This window comes from Mustela lutreola, chromosome 18 (genome assembly GCF_030435805.1).
Source record: "Mustela lutreola isolate mMusLut2 chromosome 18, mMusLut2.pri, whole genome shotgun sequence".
Lineage (NCBI taxonomy): Eukaryota > Metazoa > Chordata > Mammalia > Carnivora > Mustelidae > Mustela > Mustela lutreola.
The window spans coordinates 40,860,034-40,880,759 of NC_081307.1; the positions used below are offsets into that span (position 1 = coordinate 40,860,034).

At 58.3% G+C, this 20,726-nt stretch overlaps 2 protein-coding genes across 5 annotated transcripts in view; one reads left to right on the forward strand and one right to left on the reverse strand.

The window, feature by feature from the left end:
- The window catches only part of KBTBD11 (kelch repeat and BTB domain containing 11), a 33,634-nt gene that overhangs the window by 11,793 nt on the left and 1,115 nt on the right, over window positions 1-20,726 (reverse strand). The window contains exon 1 of one of the 4 annotated variants that reach the window (XM_059156290.1): window positions 12,562-12,676. The exons of 2 other annotated variants lie outside the window; for them this stretch is intronic. The gene's annotated coding sequence lies outside the window, so the exon portion shown is untranslated. Of the gene's footprint in view, window positions 1-12,114; window positions 12,210-12,561; window positions 12,677-20,726 lie in introns of those variants that run through there. One more of the 4 variants, XM_059156291.1, reaches the window with a different exon arrangement.
- On the forward strand, window positions 11,405-12,970 carry LOC131820397 (basic salivary proline-rich protein 2-like). The gene has a single exon (XM_059155972.1). The coding sequence runs from the start codon at window positions 11,405-11,407 to the stop codon at window positions 12,968-12,970; it is 1,566 nt and encodes a 521-aa protein (XP_059011955.1).

Sequence of the window (20,726 nt, forward strand, 5' to 3'; positions counted from 1 at the left end):
GCCGCCACCGCACCCCCGGTCCTGTGGGCGCCCGAGTCCCAGGCTAGCAGAACTGAACGGACATGTCTGCGCGGTCCTTCCAGAGACTGTGGCCACGGTGGAGGAGCTCACCGTCTGCTCAAGTCCCTTCGGACACACACTCAGATTATGTTGCAATAGAAGCGTTTGTCCCTGTGGGTCCAGATTCAAGAATTACAGATTTAGCCAAACACACGGCGTCAACACTAAGGTTACAGATAGAATCGCAGAGCATCTGCAAAGAGGCACCTGAATGGTAAGTCCACGCTGCACTTTCTCGCCCTGAGATGCCATGCTGAGCAGTCTGTGTGGGTAGACCCGACTCTCCCGCAGCTAATGTGTTCTGCACATCTGCTGAAATCAAACTGAGTGTCCCCCAGGGATGGAAAGCTGGGGTCAGAAAGGAGCAACGACCTGAGCCAAATAAATCCCAGTTTTTCTCAGTCATTCGACCTGTGAAATCCCCATGGATACCTCAACGTTGACAAATAATTAGCAATCTTCATTCCTTTCCCCATTTATTGGGCAGACGTCTACGGAACACCTACAGTGTAGCCGGAAGTGCACCAGGGACCAGGAGGCACCCAGGAACCCAGCCAATGTGGTCCCAGCCCCCACCAAGGCCCCAGTCTAGGGAGGAAGGCAAGCCTGCAGCCATTCTCTGAGTTCCGAGTGAATGAGAGTTGTGTCATGAAGGACACGCACACAGTTCTGAGAGACAGTGACGGCTGGACTGGATTCTGAGCCTGGGATCAGGAGAGACCCCTCTGAGAACGGGGAACGCACACTGAACCCGAGAGGAGACTCGGAGTGTCGGTGAGATGGGATGCACCAGAGAGCCCAGCAGAGGGGAAATCCTGCGATGGAAACAAGCCTGACCAGTTCTAGAAACAGGAGGAGGCGGGATGCACTGGGGGCTCTGCAGGTCAGTGGACCTGTCACGCCCATGGAGCCACAATGTCTCCTTGACAGTGGAAATCCCTTGATGGCTGGTGGAGAAGGGAGCGGAGGGTGACCTGGCGGTAACACGATCAGTCCTGGGAGTGAGAAGGATGGCTTGTGTCCTTTTACACAATACGAATCCACGGAGTTGCTTTTAGACTGATTTTGGATCTGCCAAAATTACTCTACCACAAAAAAAGAACTAGATTTACATGTATCTCTATGAATACATTTCAAAAACACAATTTTGCATTTTTGAGGGTTGGTGGTTTGTCATCCCATTCACACACACACACGCACAAAAGAACACTGTGTTTTGGGAAGAAGACGGTGGCAGATGTCGGGTCCAGAGGTTACTTCCCAAGACGGAAGGAAGGAATGGGGTCTCCCACCAAGTCAGTATCATTTATTTTCCTTTACTCTTAAAGCATAAAGGGCAAAAGAAGAAGGCGTGACATCTTTTTAGGATACTTGTGTACGTCTTATTACATTATTTATGATGTTTTGCTTTGTTTTTAAATTTAATTTACTTATTTCTGTATTTGAAAGAGAAAGGGAACACAGCAGGGGAGCGGGAAGGGGAGAAGCAGATTCCCTCCGAGCAGGGAGTCCGATGCGGGGCTCGATCCCAGGACCCTGAGATCATGACCTGAGCCGAAGGCAGAGGCTTAATGACCGAGCCATGCAGGCGTCCCTTGTTTATGATGTTTGGAATATTTCACAGTTGATAATTTGAGATGTTGTTCTGTGTGTTTAAATGGCTGCCAGGGGGCACCTGGGTGGCTCAATGGGTTAAGCCGCTGCCTTCAGCTCAGCTCATGATCCCAGGGTCCTGGGATCGAGCCCCGCATCGGGCTCTCTGCTCAGCGGGGAGCCTGCTTCCTCCTCTCTCTGCCTGACTCTCTGCCTGCTTGTGATCTCTGTCTGTCAAATAAATAAATACAAAATCTTTAAAAATAAATAAATAAACAAATAAATGGCTGCCAGTATTTATCAGTTAGTGAGTCCGGCTTAGTCCTAAAAATTGATGGAAGCCACAGCCTCACACATAAGTAATAGGTTCATCTGCAGCGTAGGAATCCCCTTAAGTTGCTTCATTCCTAGTGCTGAGGTTAAGTAACTTATTTGTTACTCATTCGTTAAGTAACTTACTCAAGATGCTTAAAGTTCCAGTGGAATTGAAATATGGCAAAATTAAATAAAAGCTCACCTTTTGTCATCTTTAAAGTTAAGCCCTTGGTTTTATTAAGGAGCCTTGTCCTAGGTCACACCAGTTGCCTACAGAGTTTAATTAAAACCTGTGAAAGCCTGGGGTGCCTGGGTGGCTCAGTCGGTGAAGCGGCAGCCTTCAGCTTGGGTCCTGATCTCAGGGTCCAGGGATCGAGTCCCGCCTCAGCCTCCCTGCTCAGGCGGGAGTCGGCTTCTCCCTCTCCCTCTGCCCCCCCCCCCCAACCACACACACACACTCTCTCTTTCAAATAAAATCTTAAGGGAAAAAAAAAAAAGTCCCAACCCAGTGCCTTTTCCACTAATGTCACTCATTATTCACGGCTGTTGGGACGAGCTGACGAGGAGGGACCCCTTCTCTCCCACGTCTGTTCTCCTCTGGTTTGGCTCGGGCGCCGCGCAGAGCGTCCATGGTCCCCCTCCCGCCGCGCCTGGGCATCAGCACATCTGCACAGGCCCCGCACAGAGGCAGCGACTTCCCGGGAGCTTCATCCTGGGCCGCGGCAGCTGCTGACCAGGAGCGCGGACTCCGCGAGGCCCGGGGACAAGGCTCACAGCGACCCGGCCCGACGCGCAGAACCGGCCTTCCTGTTGTGGGCCCCGCACGGCGCCCGGCAGAGAGATGGCGGGGAGGGACCCTGCGGTGGACCCGAGTGCTCTCACCTCGGGGTGCTCCCAGCCGCGGCGGGGCGCCCGGAGGCAGCTGAACGGCTCACTGACCTCGCACAGGGGCCGCCGCATCCCGCGGAGACGGCAGGCTGTGCCCGAGCCCGGGGGCGCAGCAGGGACCGCTCCACGTCCGGCCATGCAGGGTCGCCAGGAGAGCGCCCGCGAGGAAGGTTCGCAGCTCCGTCCGGAGGCCGACCGAGGGCGCCTGCTCCCCGGCTGTCTTTGCCAGCACTGACCGTCCGAGGAACAGTGCTCATCAACGAGTCGCCAACCTCTCCATTTGCGCTATGTTTTCTCCGCCTGAGCTTGAAGCTAACGTGAGGGGAGTTCGGGGTGAGAGAGGAAACTGCAGCCTCGCAAAGATGGTGACTTTGGGGGGAAAAACAAACAAATCCCGTCGCACTTGGCAAACGCCAACCGCAGTGAGCCATCGGAGTAACTGCGGGGGCTGCGGTTTCCCAGCAAGCCCGTGAGCCCCGGGCAGCAGCCCCCGCCGTCTGCCCAGGGTTCGGAGTTCCGTGAAGACGCGGGAAGTTGCTGAGTGGAAAAGGGGGCTTTGAAGCACCGTGTATCCAACCTTGTAGACACGGGTCAGGCTGGGAGCACCTGCACGGTCCCCTCGGTCCCCACGGCTCCCGCATGACCGGCCGCTTGGACAGGTCATCCAGCACCGCCACGGTGCTCCACGCCTCGGATGGAAACTGCTCCGGAAAAGCAGATTCCAGGACAAGGACTTTCCAGAGCATCTCATTTGCAAAACATGGGACTCATGAACGGGGGATTTTACCACTCAATTGCATGTAGTCCCGTGCCATCACGAAAAACCATTCTCAGGGTTTCCAAGCATTTGGGAAAAGGCCTCCCTCACGATGCTGAATTTAAAGCCCGAGATCACAAGGTGGCCCATGCCATTTAGAGAGAGAGAGAGAGAGCGCGCGCGCGCGCACAGGGGAAACACACTAAGAAAGACATGGAGGTGGGCGCCTGGTGGGACCGGGCGGCTCAGTCGTAAAGCACTTGCCTTCGGTTCACGATCCCAGGCTCCTGGGACGGAGTCCCACATTGGGCTCCCAGCTCGACAGGGAGCCTGCTTCTCCCTCTCCCTCCCCCTGCTTATGTTCTCTCTCTGTCAAATGAATAAGTAAAATCTTTTAAAAAAACAAAGACACTGAGAAAAGTGCCAAAAAGTCTAAAAGCCTTGTGGATGTGTGACTTCTTTTTTCATAATTTTTGGTGTCTTCGAACCACCTCTCCTCGAGGTGTACTACCGTCAGGATTAGAAAACTCACACACACGCCCCTCTGTGTCTACGTGTGTACGCACTCATGCCCGTGTGTACACACTTATGTGAGCACATGCATATGTGTGTGTCCATGTACGAAATAAAACCACGCTGGGTCCGGCCGGGCCCCTGAGCGGACGGGCATACAGTGAAGAAAGGATCGCACCCTCCTAAGGGCCAGGATTTCAGGAACATTGTCCTGAGAATGACGCATCACTTTTAAGAGTCAAATTTTGCTAAATCTTAGGCGTGACTTGGGCCGCACGTTTGCAGAGAAAACATGCAAACCTAAATCCTGCTGAACCGGAGAGCCTCCAGCCCCAGAACCTGTTCCCAGGCTCGGGACGTTGGGGCCCCCAAGAGCACCGGCTCCCTGCCTTTCCCAGAAACAAGCGAAACAGAGTCCTTGGGGTCAAGGCACTACGCAGGGCCCCACAGCCAAGGCACGCGGTACTGGGCTGGAGCCAGGATCCTCCTGCGCCTTCCGTACCTCCAGGCCCTATCTCGAGTCCAGGAATGTCTGAGATCCAACTCTTTCTCAAGATGCCTACAAATCCCTTGACAGTGCAGCAGACTGCCCAGGCGACCCGTGGGTGTGGTCTGCAGCCTGGCGGGGTCAGCCCGGCAGTCCCCCGGTGCTCATCTGCTGGGGCTGGAGCCCCTGAGAACGGGAAGAGCAGGAGCAGCGGGCAAGGGCGCTGCCCTGTCTCCGAGCCTCGTCCTGATCGCTGCCGATCCCAACCCCGCGGGTCGGGGGTTCCAGGTGCAGGACAAGTGCCTCTCAGCTCACACTCTTGGGTCAGGAGACACCAAGGCCACCACGAACCCACAGCCCACGGCCACGTCCAAGCAGCATGAGACTCTGGACTGCAGTGCCCCTACAAAGCCCTGAGCCCCGTGTGGACACACCCTGAGCCAGGGGTCCCGTCGGTGGGTCACAGCCTTTGCTACATCAACTGGGCCTGTGTCCTCTCTCAGGATTTCTCCTCGAAATGTGGAACCTTCCAGAGGGACTCAACAGTGGAGTAAACACGACGAGCGTTGGCACTAAGACGCGTCCTGGTGATGCCTGTCCGCACAAACGGAGGGAAGAGCCTGTCCTTTCCGTCCTGCCTTCTTGAGAACGATAACTCCGGAGCCAGAACCATTTAGCCCAACGTCCATATTCCGTCCGCGGGACTCCCGTCTGCCCTGGAAGGGCAGGAGTGTCACAGGGGTCAGCCCGCGCCCAGCACAGTGTGACGTGAGCTATTGCCAGACGCACTCCACACAGGCCATGCTGCCCAGGATGGGGGACCAGAGCTCCCGTCTGCACCACGAACCCCACCCCCGTGAGGACACGGGAGCACCGTCCCCCGGCAGACGAGGCCTCTACACCTGAGCTGCCTCATGCTCTTCATCAGGGTCAAGTTCTTTTTCATCATTTAGTCACACAGTCATTCAACAAACGTCTGATAATACAAGCCTACTAATGCCAGGCCCACGCGTAGGCCAAGCAGAGCACAGGGAACAGGACACAGGAATCCTGGCACACAGGTTCCCGTCGCAGCAGGGACGCCTACCCCACATCAGTCCCCTTGACCACCCAGTGTGACTCAGGGGGAGGCAGGTCCGGAACTGGCTTCCTGGGGCTCCTAGTCCTGGCAGGGCCGTGACAGACACACCCCAGCCGTTAGAACCAGGGACCGAGGGAATGATCACAGACAGGGGACAGGTTGTGGGGGGACAGGCCTGCTCTGGCCCACCCAGGGACCCTCCCCGGAGGAAGCGGTGTAGTTGGGGGCAAACAGGCAGAGCAGACCTTGAGAGGAAGCCGGCAGGGCAGAACAGGCCCTGGGCCCCTCATGGAGGGAGCTGCTGGTGGACGGTGAGGAGCCGGAGCTGGACGGACGCACAGGCGGATCATGGGGGCCCGTGGTCCCTCCCGAGGGGGCCGCCCCTGCAGCTCATCCCGCGCTGTCCCCAGCAGGTGAGGCTGACCCCCAGCGTCGGTCCTCCTGACCCGACGCCGCCACGGGGAAGGGAGCCCGCACGACAAAGGGCAGTACAGCTGGTCCTGGTTCTCCCCCTCGGAGGACTCGCACCCCGGACCCTTGCCCCACCGTGCGGACATGGGGGACACCGGAGGGTCCCGGGGGAGAGGCCGCACGGACAACCTGCCATGCCCCGTGTCAGGCACCCCGCCCGGGGTTTGGAAGCAGGAGCACCCCTCGGAGAGGTCACCTGCGCTGCCCTCGGCGGAGGGAGGCCCGGAGAGCCGTCCCCCCATGACGCTGCCCAGATGTGGGAGCCGCAGACACGCAGCTGTGCTGGTGGGGGGCAGTCGGCAATGACCCGGAGCGCCCGTGCAGGGGTGGCTGCAGCACACACTGCCGCAGAGTGGGGCGGCGGGCTCGGCCGGAGGCACCGCCAGGAGCCGCGACTCCCGCAGCTCCCACCGCTGTCAGGGCGCGTGGGGTGGCCAGGCCTGCGCTCCGGGACCCCCGCTCCGCCGGCACAGAGGCTCGCGGGCTGCTGCTGGGGTCGCCCTCGGCAGCTCTGATCCAGTGAGGGGGGCAGGGGTGAGGCAGGTGTTCTCCTTGCTCTCAAGGGAGATGTGGGAGACACATAAAGGAAGCAAGCCTTTCGGGGGCCGGGGTTGGAAGTAAAACCGGCTCCTGTTGGTGGGGGCTGCAGGGCTGTCGACCGGCAAAGGAGCTTCGGGGAAACAATCACATCCAGGGGCACTCGCCGTCTGTGAGAGCCTCCGAATATCGGCAGGGGGCGGGGGGGACGCTCAACCAGAGTGAAGCTGCTCGGATGCTCTCGATGGCAGACTCAGTCAACCACAGCTTTTAGAATTTTCAGGACTTTCCACGGCAGTGGGGCAAAGTGGTGGCAAAGGCCCGGGGACGTGACCTTTGCAGGCAGGGCTTTGGTCGGTTGGCGCGAGGCCAAGAGAGCCACGGAAAACCCGCCAGGCCTGTCAGCCCACCACACCGGAGGAGCTACTGCGTGGGCCCCAGACAGCACAGGAGGAAAACAGGAAACGGGCTGAGAAAACCATCAGCGGCAAACACTGGCCACTTCTTATGGAAAAGAAAGAACTGGGAAGGGAGAGCCAGGAATCCAGAGGGCAGAGCCAAGAGCGCTGGAAAGTCATGCCCAGGAATGAGACTAGAACCTGGTCCAGGAACCACCCCGTCCGCCGGCTGCAGTGCACCTTCCCCGCCTGGCTTGGGAATAGGACAGTGCCTGCAATGATGCATTTTCCGTGTCCACGTGGCTGGGCACCGCGGCCAGACGCTCCCTCGAGCACCAGTCTATACTTGCTGAGAACGTGACGGGTTAGAGGGGCTCACATTTAAATCCGTAGACTCGGCTAAGACAGATCCCCCACGGTGCAGGGGGCCTCATCCAGTCGGTTGAAGGCTGGGGCGGAGGAAAGGCTGAGACCCCCCAGGAAGAGAGAATCCTGCTCTGGACGGCCTTAGGGTCCAGCGGCCACACCAGCTCTTCTGTGGAAGGGCTCTCGCCAGGAGCACGGCCTGTGGACTGCACACCGGCCAGCCCGTGATCACAGAGGCCGATACCTGCCCATAAGTGAACCTCTCTGTGCCCAAACACGGACACCCTGCTGGTTCCAACACAAGGTTCTGCTGCTGTAGTCCAATCCCTGCCCATCACGGCCGCTGGATGTCTGGGGCAGACAGCGCCTCTCCTCGGTGTGGGCGTCTTTGTATGAGGAATGAGCTCAAGGACTAGGGCCCAGGGGGCCTGCTGTCCCCGATGAGATCGTGCGGACTGAGCCTGAGGCCATGGCAGGGTGAGATTTGGGGGCTGGACCGGGAGTCGTGCCACTGCACATGGGAGGGATGTGGATTTAGTGCCGAGAGGATGGGGTGTGGATGGGGTGTGGCAGACGGTGTTTTCCAAAGATGGCCCCACGGACACGCCCCACCCAGCATGATCTCCTCACAAGGAGCGGGCATTCCTCCAAGGAGGGGAGGGCCACGTTCCCTTCCCGTGACCCAGGCAGGCCGGAAACTGCGGAAAGTGCCGCAACGTGACTTCTAAGCCTCGTTTAGGAAAGGGGGGGCTCACACAACCCTATCTGCTCGGGACACAGTCCTGGGGAGCCGTGCCCCAGCATGGAAGCATTCCTGCACACAGACGCTGCTGGGCAGGGGAGGGCCCCCGGAGTGGCCATAGAGACAGACAGACAGACAGGCTCCCGGGGCCCCAGCTGCTCCAGCCCCCACCTGATGGCGTGAGGCCGGTCTGGAGCCCAGACACCAGAGACCAAGAGCCTCAGGGTGGTCCCAGCTCTCATCCTTCAGACCAGCCCATGTCCTGCACAGTGGCACAGAGCTGAGCTGCCCCACGGAGACCCACTCAGACTGTAGACCTGAGTAAATGGGTTTGAAGCCACTCCCTTAGTCTGCTCCAGCTGCTATCACAAACATACCATGGCTTTAATGGCTTGTAAACAACAGACTCTGAATTCTCACTGCTCTGGGGGCTGGGCAGTTCTAGATCGGGGGCCCGGCATGGCTGGCTGAGGGTCCTCCCCACTGGTCGACTTGTTGCTGTGTTCTCACACAGCTGAGGGTAGAAAGAGGGCGGCTCACACCTGTCTCTTCTCAATAGGGCACTAACCCCGTTCAGGAGGGCACCATCCTCATGACCCAATGGCCCCCACAGGCCCCATCTCCAAATACCATCGCACAGGGGCTACAGTTTCACATGCCTTCATGGGGGACTTAAGGGACACCCTTAAGGGTGTCACAGCCAAGGCTCTCACAGCCCATATGGAGAACTGTGGGTTGCAGCTTTGACAACGGGAAGCCATTAACCACCCCCATGTCAGCTCTGTTTGTAAATGACCACCTGACGACGGCATGAGAAACTGACCAGAGGGGACAAGAGTGATGTCCAGCACCCCACCCGGGGACAAATGCTACCGTGAAAGCAACAGGCAATGGTGGCTCCAAGGTAGTAGGGTCAGGGAGCACACACACAAAGGATTCCAGTCTCAGACTTTATCATACAACAGTAATAAGAGCGTTAAAACTGGCACTGATCATCCCTCTTCATGATTTCCCTTTATGATTCAGTAGGTCTCGGTTCTGTAAAATTAATCCACATCCTACTCCCAACAAATCCTAAAGCATAAAGCCCCATCAGCTTACTTAAAGGGAAAAACACAATTAATTGAGGATTAACATTATATTAAGTTACAGATTATGACTCTGCTCTAGGTGCTCCTCCCTGGCTTTCCTTCAGTTTTTCTGTGTGTCCTGTTCCTCACCACAGGGCCTTTGCATATGATTTCCCCTGGAACTCTCCTTAGGCACTCTCATCCTTCTGACCTATGCTTTCGTAGTTTATTCCTTTCCTTCAGAGCAGGTGGGTTGTTACTACAGGTGAACTTACACGGTCCCATGCTTACCACCTTTCACCTTGTAGAGTCTCGGCCGCAAGAAGTGGGGACTGAGTCTACTTCACTTGCCGTTCTATTGCTAGCACCTAGAATGGTGCCCGACCCACGGAGTCACTCAAAAACTATTTGCAAAAGAAGGAAATTAATTTTTAATCGGTCAACCATTGCACAAGAAATAGGATGGCTTCAACTTCCAAGGCACTGTTTATTTTAATATCCTTTCTAGCAGGAGCCAGGTTCTTGGCAAAAGATAAACTCCTAGAAGTTTTTATTTTATTCCAAAAGTTACTGCTGCTCTGTTTGAGCTATATTGCAAATATGCACTGGATACGGACACTATAATTTTAGCATAATTATAATAATTGCAAGAGAAAAACCCCAGTCAGGGCCACAGTGGAGACGGTAATCGCTTGAACTCCAGAGAAGAGCAGATATGACTCTAAGTCACCAGGGGCAGATGTGCAAAATGGCACAGCGGGTTTCTGATCTGCAAGCAGAAGGCCCCGCCGGGCACCTCCGAGGCCCACTGAGGCAGCCATCTTCATGGGTCACACAGCTCAGATGTAGGGAAGCTTGGGGGCACTGCAGCTGCCTAAGTGATTCCAGATGCCTTGCAAAGCTCTTCTTACTGAGCAATTTATGCTGTTGGCATTTAGAAAACAACAGAAATATGATTCCAGATGGAGGCGTTCAGAGCTTGGAGAGCCTGTTTTTTGGTACAGGAACAAAGACTCCAAAGGTGTATTTTAAGCTAAAAAGAGACCTTCACCTTCCCAGTGCCAATGCTGCTGCTTGTATGGGGACCCACGGAAGTAAAGTCAGAAGCAAGGGGGACTGTCTAGAAAGATCGCCACAATTCCAGATCCTTCCACCCTCCTGCTAACGCACAACGCGGTCAGAGGGTCAAGGTAGGGCCTTTCTTGAACGAATGCCCAGATTATCAGAAAGGCGAGAGGGCCATATACAGAGTTGCCCAGCCTGGAGGCTAAGATCCACAAGATTCCACTTCTGTTCTCCCCTCCCAAACCAAGACTGCTTTAAATACAGGCAAAATCTTCTAACTCTTCTCATTGTGTTCTAATTATATTATCAGCAATGTCTGCACAGTTGACACTAAGAGCTCAAAACTTTTAATCTCATTAAAATTTTTGCTTAGTTATCCCCTGAAGAGACAGTTGGAATAACAATTACCATAAATTTGCAGACAATGGCCGGTCCCTGGCAGAAATCTGAAGGCAGGGGAAGCTGTCTTCTGTGGGTTTGGGGTAAGGAGAGGGGTATTCTAATAATAGGACGCCATTAGCTCAGGATGAAAGGCTCAAGGGCACCGTTGGCATCCATTAGGAGTTCCTAATTAGAGTCTGAGTAGCTGCCACTTAATGAGATGGAGGGAAGTGGCCAGAGAACAGGCTGGGAACAGGGCGAACCCTTCATTCCCTGGATGCTCCAGTGGGATGAACAAGAGTTTAAGACCTGCTGGTCACGAGCCTTTAGTGGTTTGAGCAGAAATGCAGCGTCTTACCAAACTGGCTTGTTCTTTTTCTTTGCCCTTAGAATAAATATGGGGGGGGGGTAGAGTTTGAAAATATGGTTTTGTAGAAAATTAAGAGATGGTAGAATTATTTAAAACTCCCCTGATTTAACGTTATGGACGCAGTCCCTCCAGAGCTAGGGACCCTCCCCGCAAGAACTGCGCGGGCCGTGCAGGAGGCAGGGGTCGCCAGCACGTGGGGGTGCCCACGGGGCGGGCAGCGAGGCTGGCACCGAAACTCCCTCCAGACGTGTTCCGGGCGACGGCGTGGGTGAGCCGGTCGCTCGCAGCCCGCACCCGCCGCCCCATCGTGATGTCGCCCCATCGTGATGTCGGGCACGTTCGCACTGGCCACCAGCGGAGGCGCCGGGCGGCCCGGCTCGGTGCCGGGGTAAGCCCCCCGCCCCCACGAGCCGCGGCGGAGGCCGGCGAACCCCGGGCGGCTCGGGGTCCTCAAGGGCGGCCACAGGGCGCAGAGCGGCCGAACGAGGAGAACGGGCAACGCGCCGTGGACGTGGGTCCCGTCTCCCCGCGTCCCGGTCCCGGTCCCGGTCCCGGAGGGCCCTCTCTCCCGCCTCCTGCGGCCCCACGACCCGCGCGCTTCCGAGGCGCAGCGCGCAGGCCCGGGCCAGCCCCCGAGAACGCGCGGACCCCGGCCGTGCCAGCAGCAAACGTGGCCACGGCGCCCCACGCCCCTCCCCGAGCGCCTGTTCCCCCCGCGGTCACCGCGAGGGCAGCGCGGGGGCTCGTCGTCCTCGGGACGCGGCGCGGCTGCCGAGCCCCACCCGCGGCACCCCCTTCCCGGGGCAGTCCTCGCGGATCGGCCGCCCACCCCCACGCCGGCGCCCCCGGGGCCGAGACCGCCGCCCGCCCTCTGCCCGCACCTCCGCCGGGGAGGACCGCCCCCGCCGCCCCCGCCGCCTCCCCCAGCTCGGCAGCCACCCCCTCGCCACTCGGCTTCCCCGACCCTGCGCCTCCGGGGGCGTTCGGCCCCCGCCTTCCGTCCTCGGGGCCCTCCCCTACCTCGCCGCTCTGCGACGCGCCCGCCACCCCCGCGCCCACCGGAGCCGGGACTCCGAGCCCCGGTCGGGGGTCTCCGGCGCGCATGCGCGCGGCCCTCTTCCCGCGCACCTGTGCGAGCGCCGGAGGCGGGGCGGTCGCCTCCGCGCACCTGTGCGAGCGCCCCGCGGGCTCCCCGGCATCCTCCCGCGCGCCATCCAGCGCCCGGGGGGGGGGGTCTTCCGGCTCTTGCGGCGCCCCCGCGAGCGCCCCGGAGGGTCCTCCGCCGCCTCCCGCGCGCCAGCGAGCGCCCCGGGTCCTCCGGCGCCTTCCCGCGCTCCCCAGAGCGCCCGGGCTGTTCCGGCGCCGCCAGGCCCGCCCGGCGAGTCCCCCTGCGCCCTCGCCCCCGGGACGCGCGCTCCCCCAGCCCGCCGCGGGGCGGACGGCGGCGGCCCGGCACTGGGCACTCACCTCGGCCTCGGAGGCCCAGCCGCTCCGCCGAGCGCGCCCAGGCTTCGAGCCGCGGGGGCCGGAGCGGCCGCAGCCTCAGCCGGGCGCGCGTGCACACGGGCGCGCAGCCTCCGGGCTGGAGCGCGAGCCCGCGCCGCCCCTGCCCGCTCCGGGGACGGAGCCGCTCCGCGCGGGGCCCTCCTCCGCCCGCCGCCCGCTTAACCCTTTCCGCAGCCGCGGCAGCTCCTGCAGATGCTGGCGCTCCGGGCGTGCAGAGCGGCGCCGCCTGGGTACCCACGACAGCCCCACGCGGAGGGGCGCCGACGGCGAGGTGGACCCCGGTGCGCCTCGTGAATACTGCTTGCACCCCCCAGCCACCCCACAAGAAGCGAAACCAGGTTCCCGCCGGCGCGCGGGGGTCTCTGCCTGAGGCCACGCTCTTTTGTGTCCAGCTGCCCCTCCCCCGCCCATCCTCTGCCAAACCCTGAGATAATGGGCTGGAGTGTGCGTGGATTTTGTGCGGGAAATTAGAGACACGCGTTGTTGACATATGCAGTGATTGAAAACCTGTCGCCTGTAGATTCCAGAATGAAAAAGAAAAACGTTCATCGCGCTGCAGGAAACGCGGAAACTTCTTGTGTCCAGCAGTGTGGCCTCAAGCATCCCCAGCTGCCTTCGGCCCCGGCTGCGCCTGCAGCCACCGGGCCGGCTTGTCGGGGCCTCAGGGAAAAGCGGACAGCAAGCTCCCGGAGAGCTGCCCACGGACGGGGAAGACATTTCCACTGACTTCAGCGGCTTTTTATTCCTGCATACAGCTGCTTCCTGCCGGGGTCAGTTCTAGTTAACACCGGGCCCCCAGGGTCAATGCTATTTTTAAAGGTTTTGTGCAAAATAAGGTTGATTAGATTTCCACAGGCACAGAGGGCCTCAGACTCTGCTTTGTTTCAAGTGTTGCTTCTGACAGTCTTTGCCAGCTTACTGTGCTAGGAGGCTTTTGGATTTCAGACCAGGGCTAAGACTATGAGAACATCCTGAATTCACTCAGTGGCCAACCAGAACACGCCAGGATTTGGATCCACGGCAGCGGAAACCAAGCAAACCACTGGGGTACGCATTTTTACATCATTGGTTAACTCTAGCAGAAACATCTTCTGGGGGCTGACATCATTCCCATCATGGCCCATGTGAATTTTGTTCTGTTCACTCCAGAAATACTCCAAAATCTGGGGTCTTTTCAGTGATGTCTGTTCACCTTCACGTGGAGCCCGTGTCACTAGCTCACCCTTCCCCATTGACCAGAGACGCCTGGAATACAGTTCCGTTTCCCCAGCTGGGCCTGCAGGCCTCACTCCCGGGCTTTCTCAGAGGAGCTTTCAGCCGACCCACAGAGTCAGAGCTCCGCGTGGCTTCCCCACACACTTGTACAGATCAGTGGCCAGTGGCCACTAGCTTTCCCCAACCACTGGTACTCTTGCCAGTGAAGTACTGGCCCATCTCCTCCACCACTCGGAAAACTTCAGTCATGTGTCATAATTAGTTTTTCTTTTCACTTCACAACGCTTCGCTTGCCATATTCTAGATTCTCGGTAGATGTTTACTGAATGAAAGAAAAAGTAAATGAATTAACTGAAAATATCCATCCATTCCCTACACCATCTGGCAGATAAGGTGTGTGGGGAGCGCCATCCATTTTCAGACTGTACATGTCTTATTTTAAAAAACATACTAGGGCCCCAGTATGGTCGATGGGAATTGTAGAGGAATGATCCATTCACTTAATGAGTTCCGTCAAACTACAGGGACCTCCAGAGCGCCTGAAACCGAACGTGGAACATAACAACATCAAGAAGACGGACTTAACTTAAACATTCAATAACATCTATTTTAAGAGTACTTCGAGAATAGTATTTTACTATTTTCAATTTTCCACGGCTCAGAAAGAGCCAAATCGTGCACGGCAGTTCTGAGGAAATGTACAAATACATCACGGCAGAGCTGTGGAGAGTGTAAGTGACACTCATAACTGTCCTGGGTAGGACGGTCGGCAACCCCCTGAATGCTGGGGTCTATGCAGCCTGCGCTCCAGGCCTGGGGGACTCTGAACCCCATTTGGAAGCTGCGTGGAGAAACCGCAAGAGCACGGCCTTGGAATTCGGCAGGCTGGATCTCAGAGCCCCATCCCACCATCTGCAAGTCTTGAGAATTTTGAACAAGAGAACTGACCTCTCCGTGCTCCGCTCTCCACTTCTGTAGGTGGGGGACGTGACTATTCCCCCCCGGCGGGGACACACCGAGGTGATTCCGGCAGTGCTCTCAGCGCTGCGTGTCCTAAGTGCAGGCACAGGCCAACTGCACTCCTCTCTCCTGTTTGGAGTCCGTCCCCCCCGCCGGATGACTGTCAGCAAACGCACTCGAGCTCTCCAGTTCTGGACTCCCCCAGACTGGGCTCCTCATGCACGCGCAGGGCTTAGACATAGATGAGGTACATGGCTGTCACTGAGTCACCAGTTCTGAGCCCTGTTAGGACGTGAGATACCGTTTTCCTACTGGTGCTGTTACCAGAAAGCATATAATTTCCCCCAAAGGTTTTAATAGCCCGTAAGAGTTTATGCATTCCTGCCTTCCAAAAAAAAAAAAGCAATTAAACTCCACTAACTGTCAGGAATTGATCCAATTGCTACAAAGTACTTTGAGTCCCTTGGCATGAAAAATTAATTAGAATAGCCTGCGTGGGTGTGGGAACAACACTCCGTGCTTCATGTAAAACGTCTGCCCACGCTGTGCCAACGTGAGGCCGTCTCCTCCACCGGGCTCCCTAAAATTCCCCTTTCCCCACCGCGACGGCCCCCTTCGTCTCTGATGGACTGGGGGCCACTGACACTGTTGGGAAAGCTACATCTTGAATATTGTGAAGTTCTTTCCCTCGTGTCTTGAGTTTTCCCAAGTCTCTAATTAGCAGCGTCTGAGAAATTTACACTCGAGAGAGTACGCGCCTACGTCCCCCGAAATACTGCCGACGAGGGAGGGGGACTTGTACGCGCGCACTGACCGCGTGCTGCTGACGTCACCCGGACTTGCATGTTACAGACGCCCCCGGCGTAGGATGATACCTGGAGCCCCTGATTTGAACGGGACAACCGAGACCCGTCTTTTTCACCTTCTAGAGCAAGTCGTGACCACAGCTTGCCCAGTCCACGGGAGGGTGATGCCTTGTTGTACTGAATGCCTCCCTCCCGCTGTCCTCCATCACACTCCGCGGGATGCTGGCACCTGGCCTGTCCCTTCCTTCACTCAGCTGCAGGCCACCAGGAGGCCATGAATCTTTGTCACAGGAGTCGATGCGGCAGCCACTAAGAGACCATTAAGCTCATGAGTGCTGATACTGGTAAAACTTCTTTTGGAAAAGATGTAAAAATTTAACAGTTATTTTAAAATATTTTCAAGGTATGTGTTCATAGTGTCAGAGCAAATTACTTGCAATGAAATCTGATTTCACCTAAGTCTACGTGGTAGTACATTCATGCGTAAGCGTACGCATACTTGTGCAGAACACCTGGTGTAGATGCGCCCGCACCACGCCGGAGCTGGGAATGTCTCCCTTCTGCCATGCAGGAAGGTGGCCTCCGGAGAGTTTAGTGTAACTCATCTGACGCGTGGTGGGTCGGGGATTTTCACCCCGTCCAGCCCCAAAGCCCTTCCTCACAGTGAGGCACGGTCTTCTCGAATGAATCAATCTAATCTTCGGAGGAAACATCAAGAAGGCTGATGAGCACGAAGGTTCTTATGGGCTAGGTTGTGCCTCGCTCCCCACAGAGATCTGCTGGAGTCCTAACCCCTTGGTAACTCAGAAGGGGACCCTATTTGGGGAAGGCAGCCAACCAAACATGAGGCCATCAGGGTGGGCCCTGGTGTGTGACGAGTGTCCTTCCAGGAGGAGGTTCGGTCCCAGGTGTGGACAGACGCAGGTAGGAATGACAGATGCCAGGGACGCCAGGAACCGGAGGCCCAGGTCCTCTGACAGCCCTCGGACGGCGTGGCCCGTGACACAGGGGTGTCAGCCTGGCCTCAGGACCACGGGAGCGTCCAAATCTGTGGTCTACGTCCCTCCTCACCCCTAGATGGTGCTGACTCCGGGCAGCCCCAGGAAACTGACACAGAGGTTTCTCGTCTTCTCTGTGCAGGCCGTGCCTTCCAAGGAGTCCGCCGTGAGCAGTCAGGGGTTTGGGTTCTTATTTGACATTGATTGTGGACGGGCCTTTCTAAAATGCAGTAAAAATGAATTGGTAGAAAAAGGAGGATTTAGAAACGACGTACGAAATCCGAAGCCATTTCCTTCATATGAAGCTAGAGGGGCCTAGACCCGGTCTGTGCCCAGCACGCCGCACGCCGCGTCCGGTGGGGTTCTGGGAGGCGGCCGTGGCCCGGGCTGTCCCCTCTACCACGGACAGCTCCAGAGCCCACCTGCTGACACGCGGGCAGCCGGCTGGTCCTCGCGAAGCCCCAGACCACAGCACTCAGAGTGGACACGGGTGGACGTCTCCTGCCCACTTTTTCCAGACGATGTCTTCTTCTGGAATCAGGCAATGCACTTGTGAAAACTAGTCTGGGGCGAAGGGAGGGATGTGTGAACCTGGTTCTCATCGCCGGTGAATCTTTGCAGAATCGAACAGCCTTCCACCAGACGGCTCTTCCCTGCTGCTCTCTGGAATTCCGGGGGGCGCCCGGAAGCCACACCGGGAGGGCCTACCTGAAACCTCTCAGGACGCGGGGTGCTCCTAAGTGTATGTTTAAAAAGTGCCAGACCCTGATGCTTGCACTGCCGCTTCCCCTTGCCCGGCCACTTCAGCCCTCAGCCTCCGGGGACACAGGCGGCAGCTTCTGCGGGAGGAAGAGCCGCGTGCGGAGGACGCCCCCCTTCCTCGTGGCCGCCCCACCCCCCACTCCACCTGTTTCCTTCTGCAGAGGGAGAGCCAGGCCACTGGAGGGCAGGGAGGGGGCGGCCGAGCTGGGGCAGGCCACACCGGCCCAGCTGAACCTGCTTCCTGATGAGCTGCCTGCTGGGTCTCCCTACCCCCAGCAACCACAACCGGTGGGGTCCCACTCCGGAGTCTCGGTGGGAGGGATCCCCGGGAAACCACCGGAATCGTCAGAACACGTGTGGCTGTGGGCCCTTCCGGAGCCCCGCTGGGAGCCCCCTGGAGCCATCAGACGGGGCAGGGGGTGGGGGTGGGGAGGGTCCTGGTGTGGAAATGTCCGTGGCCCTCCCACGACACTTCCCAGGTCCCGGGAGCGCTCCTGCCTGCACAGGGGCCCCCTCTCCCAAGCCCGTTCTGCCTCCTACCCCAGGGTCTCTGCCAGGATTCTGCGGCTCAGTGGGTGCAAAGCTCCCAAAGCTGCTGGTTGGGGGTCTGTGCCCACCTCCCTGCCGGGTTTCCCGTGTAGGGACAGCTTTCCACGTGTCTGCACGTGAACAGACGTGAACAGACGGGAGCCGCGTCGTACTCTCCCGCCGTGCCACGGTCAGCCCCGCTGCCCCAGCACATCCATCCCTGCTTCCTTCCTTCTTCCTCCCGCGTCTGGGGGCTGCGGAGTCCAGGGTCATCACGGTGTGCCAGACCTGCGGGCGCAGGGAGGGAGGGCCTTGGCTGTGTCCTCCTCTGGCGAGAGCGACCTCTGGGTCTGCTTCTCTGATAAGGACACTCATTCCGACCCCCACCCTCAGGACCTCGTCTGCTCTGACTTGCCCCCAGAGATCCCTCTGCAGGCGCCGGGCTGCTGGCGTTAGGGCTTCAGCCGGTGAATCCGGGGCCCAGACCCGCAGCGCGCAGCAGGCCCTCGGAGAAGGCAGGAAGACACACGCCGGCCTACCCCAAAACCAGCACTACTGGATTGTTCTGTTCTTTGTGCCTTTTATTTCCCCCTTGAAAGTGTGCTGTTTTGCTCTTAAACTTGGGGGAAAAAAAAAACAAAAACTGCATGTGGTTACACTGGATGAGTGTGTTAGGGAAGGAACCACGGAGACTCTGCTGGCCACCCCGGCTCTACCGGCCCCTTGTTTCCAGCTGTCTTCTCTCTGCGGGGGCCCCCTGCTTCCCCCTACCCGGCCACAAGGTCAGGCCCCAGCCCCGGGCTTCCGCAGGGCAGGAGCATTCTAGGAGGGTGCATTCTGAAGGGACAGGGCTCGCACCCCGGGACCTACTGCCTCCACCTTGCACGAGGGTACAGGGTCCCCTGCAAGGACTCAGCAGGGGGACCTCGGGCCGCTGAGCCGCTGGTGGACTGGAGAGCCAGTGCCTCCAAACCACGCCCCAGCTCCCTTAGAGAAGAGTAACATGTCCTGTGCACAAGGCCTCTGGCCTGGGTTCAAGGGGCCTGCCTTTGGGGTCTTACCGGTGCCAAGTCCTTGGACATGGGAGACCCACCAGGCTGCAGGTGTGCTGTGGAACTGGGAGGCTTGAGCTCTCAGAGCCCCCGCTGAGGCAGGTCCCCCTCACCCCTCCTGCCGCCTGCTCTCGGCCGGCAAAGCAGAGGGGTCAGGGAGCGTGTCCCAGGCCTGGAGGAGTCCACCCTGGACTGCGGCCAGAGAGCGGAGGCCGCGCCGTCGGGGAACCCTCCGGGGTCAGGCGGCACTGGGGTGATTCTGAACAGGGAGCCTCGTGCTGGGGAAGCTGCTGGGACACAAGCAGGCGGCTGGTGCGTGGGCTGCCGGTCACCCCCAGCAGCAGGCCTCTGCCCGAAGGAGGAGCCACCTCGACCCCCTCTCCCAGTGGTAAAAAGACCCTCCAGACTGTGTTCCTGTCCTGTCTTCACCTTCTCCCTGAAAGGCCTTCATGGCCACGAGAGTGTGAGACTGAAGCTGGAAGCCTTCTCAGAGACGCCCCGTGCGGCGGCCCGGCGCGCTGCCCCTCTAGCGGGCCTAGTCCTACACGCATCAACACCGGTGTTTTTAACCCGCAGGACTGTGCAGGCTCCCCGTGGTTGCTGTGGCAAATTGCCAGGAAACTGGGGGCATCAAACAATACTGATTTATTTCTTAGGAACCCGACCTGGGCCTTGCTGGGCTGAAGTCTACAGTGGCAGGGCCAGGTCCTTCTGGAGACTTGAGGGGAGAACCTGTTTGGTCGTTTCCAGTACTCGGAAACCCTTTCCTCTGCTGTCACGGCCAGTGGCGGGCCACCTGCGGCCCCCTCCCAGGCCCGTCTGCTTCTCTGACCCGCCCGCCTCTCCCCAGCAAGGACCCTTAGGACAGTACCTGGGCCCCAATGATCCAGGCTCATCCCCTCACCCCAAGATCCTTAATTGATCCCAGCTGCGTGGGCAGCTCCCGGCAGCGTCCCCTGCAGGCAAGCAAGCCGCGCACTCGCTGGAAGACTGAACACAGTCAACAAGAAGTGGGGAAGCCGTGGGAGACGCAGAATGACCAGGGATGGCAGGGCTGCTTGCCGGACACGGAGTCCCGGGGGGAAGAGGCGTCCGTCAGGAGCTGCTGCTGCAGGCCGGCCACGCGCCAGGCACCGAGTGAGACCTTCACCCATCACTTGGTTTAAATCCTGTCGCCAGGTGAGGCAGGAACTAAGTGCATTTCACAGATGACACAGGTGAGGCTCAAAGACACAATTTGCTCAAGGTTTGATGTTCAGCAAACCTAAGTGGTAAAGCTCCTACTTGAACTTCAAAGCCCCTGGGGCGCCTTGGTAACACAGTCATTAAGCATCAGGCTTCGGCTCAGGTCATGATCCTGGGGTCCTAGGATTGAGCCCCACAAGGACTCCTTATTCAGAAGGGGACCTGCTTCTCCCTCTACCCCTCCCCTTGCGTATGCTCTTTCTCTTCCCCCTGCCTTTCTCTCTGACAAATAAATAAAAATAAATAAAATCCTGACTTTCAAATCCTCTGGTCTTAAACCCTCGTCTGCTTTTTCTTAGAAGTGAGAGGAAGTTTCAGAATGCAGACACAGACCAGGCAGGTGGCTTCCAGCAATTTCCTGGTCATAACTTGGGCAGAAGGATGGTGTGAGCGCTTTCCTGGGGCAGGGAGTACAGACACATATACCTCCCAGCACACCGCCTGCCTGTTCTTCCTGGAAATTCAGAGCCCCTGATGGTCAACCACAGGCCCTGGGGACCCCCCCAAACCCAGCCTGTGGATTCCCATCTGAAGGGATTCTGTCCGTGAGGAATCCCACA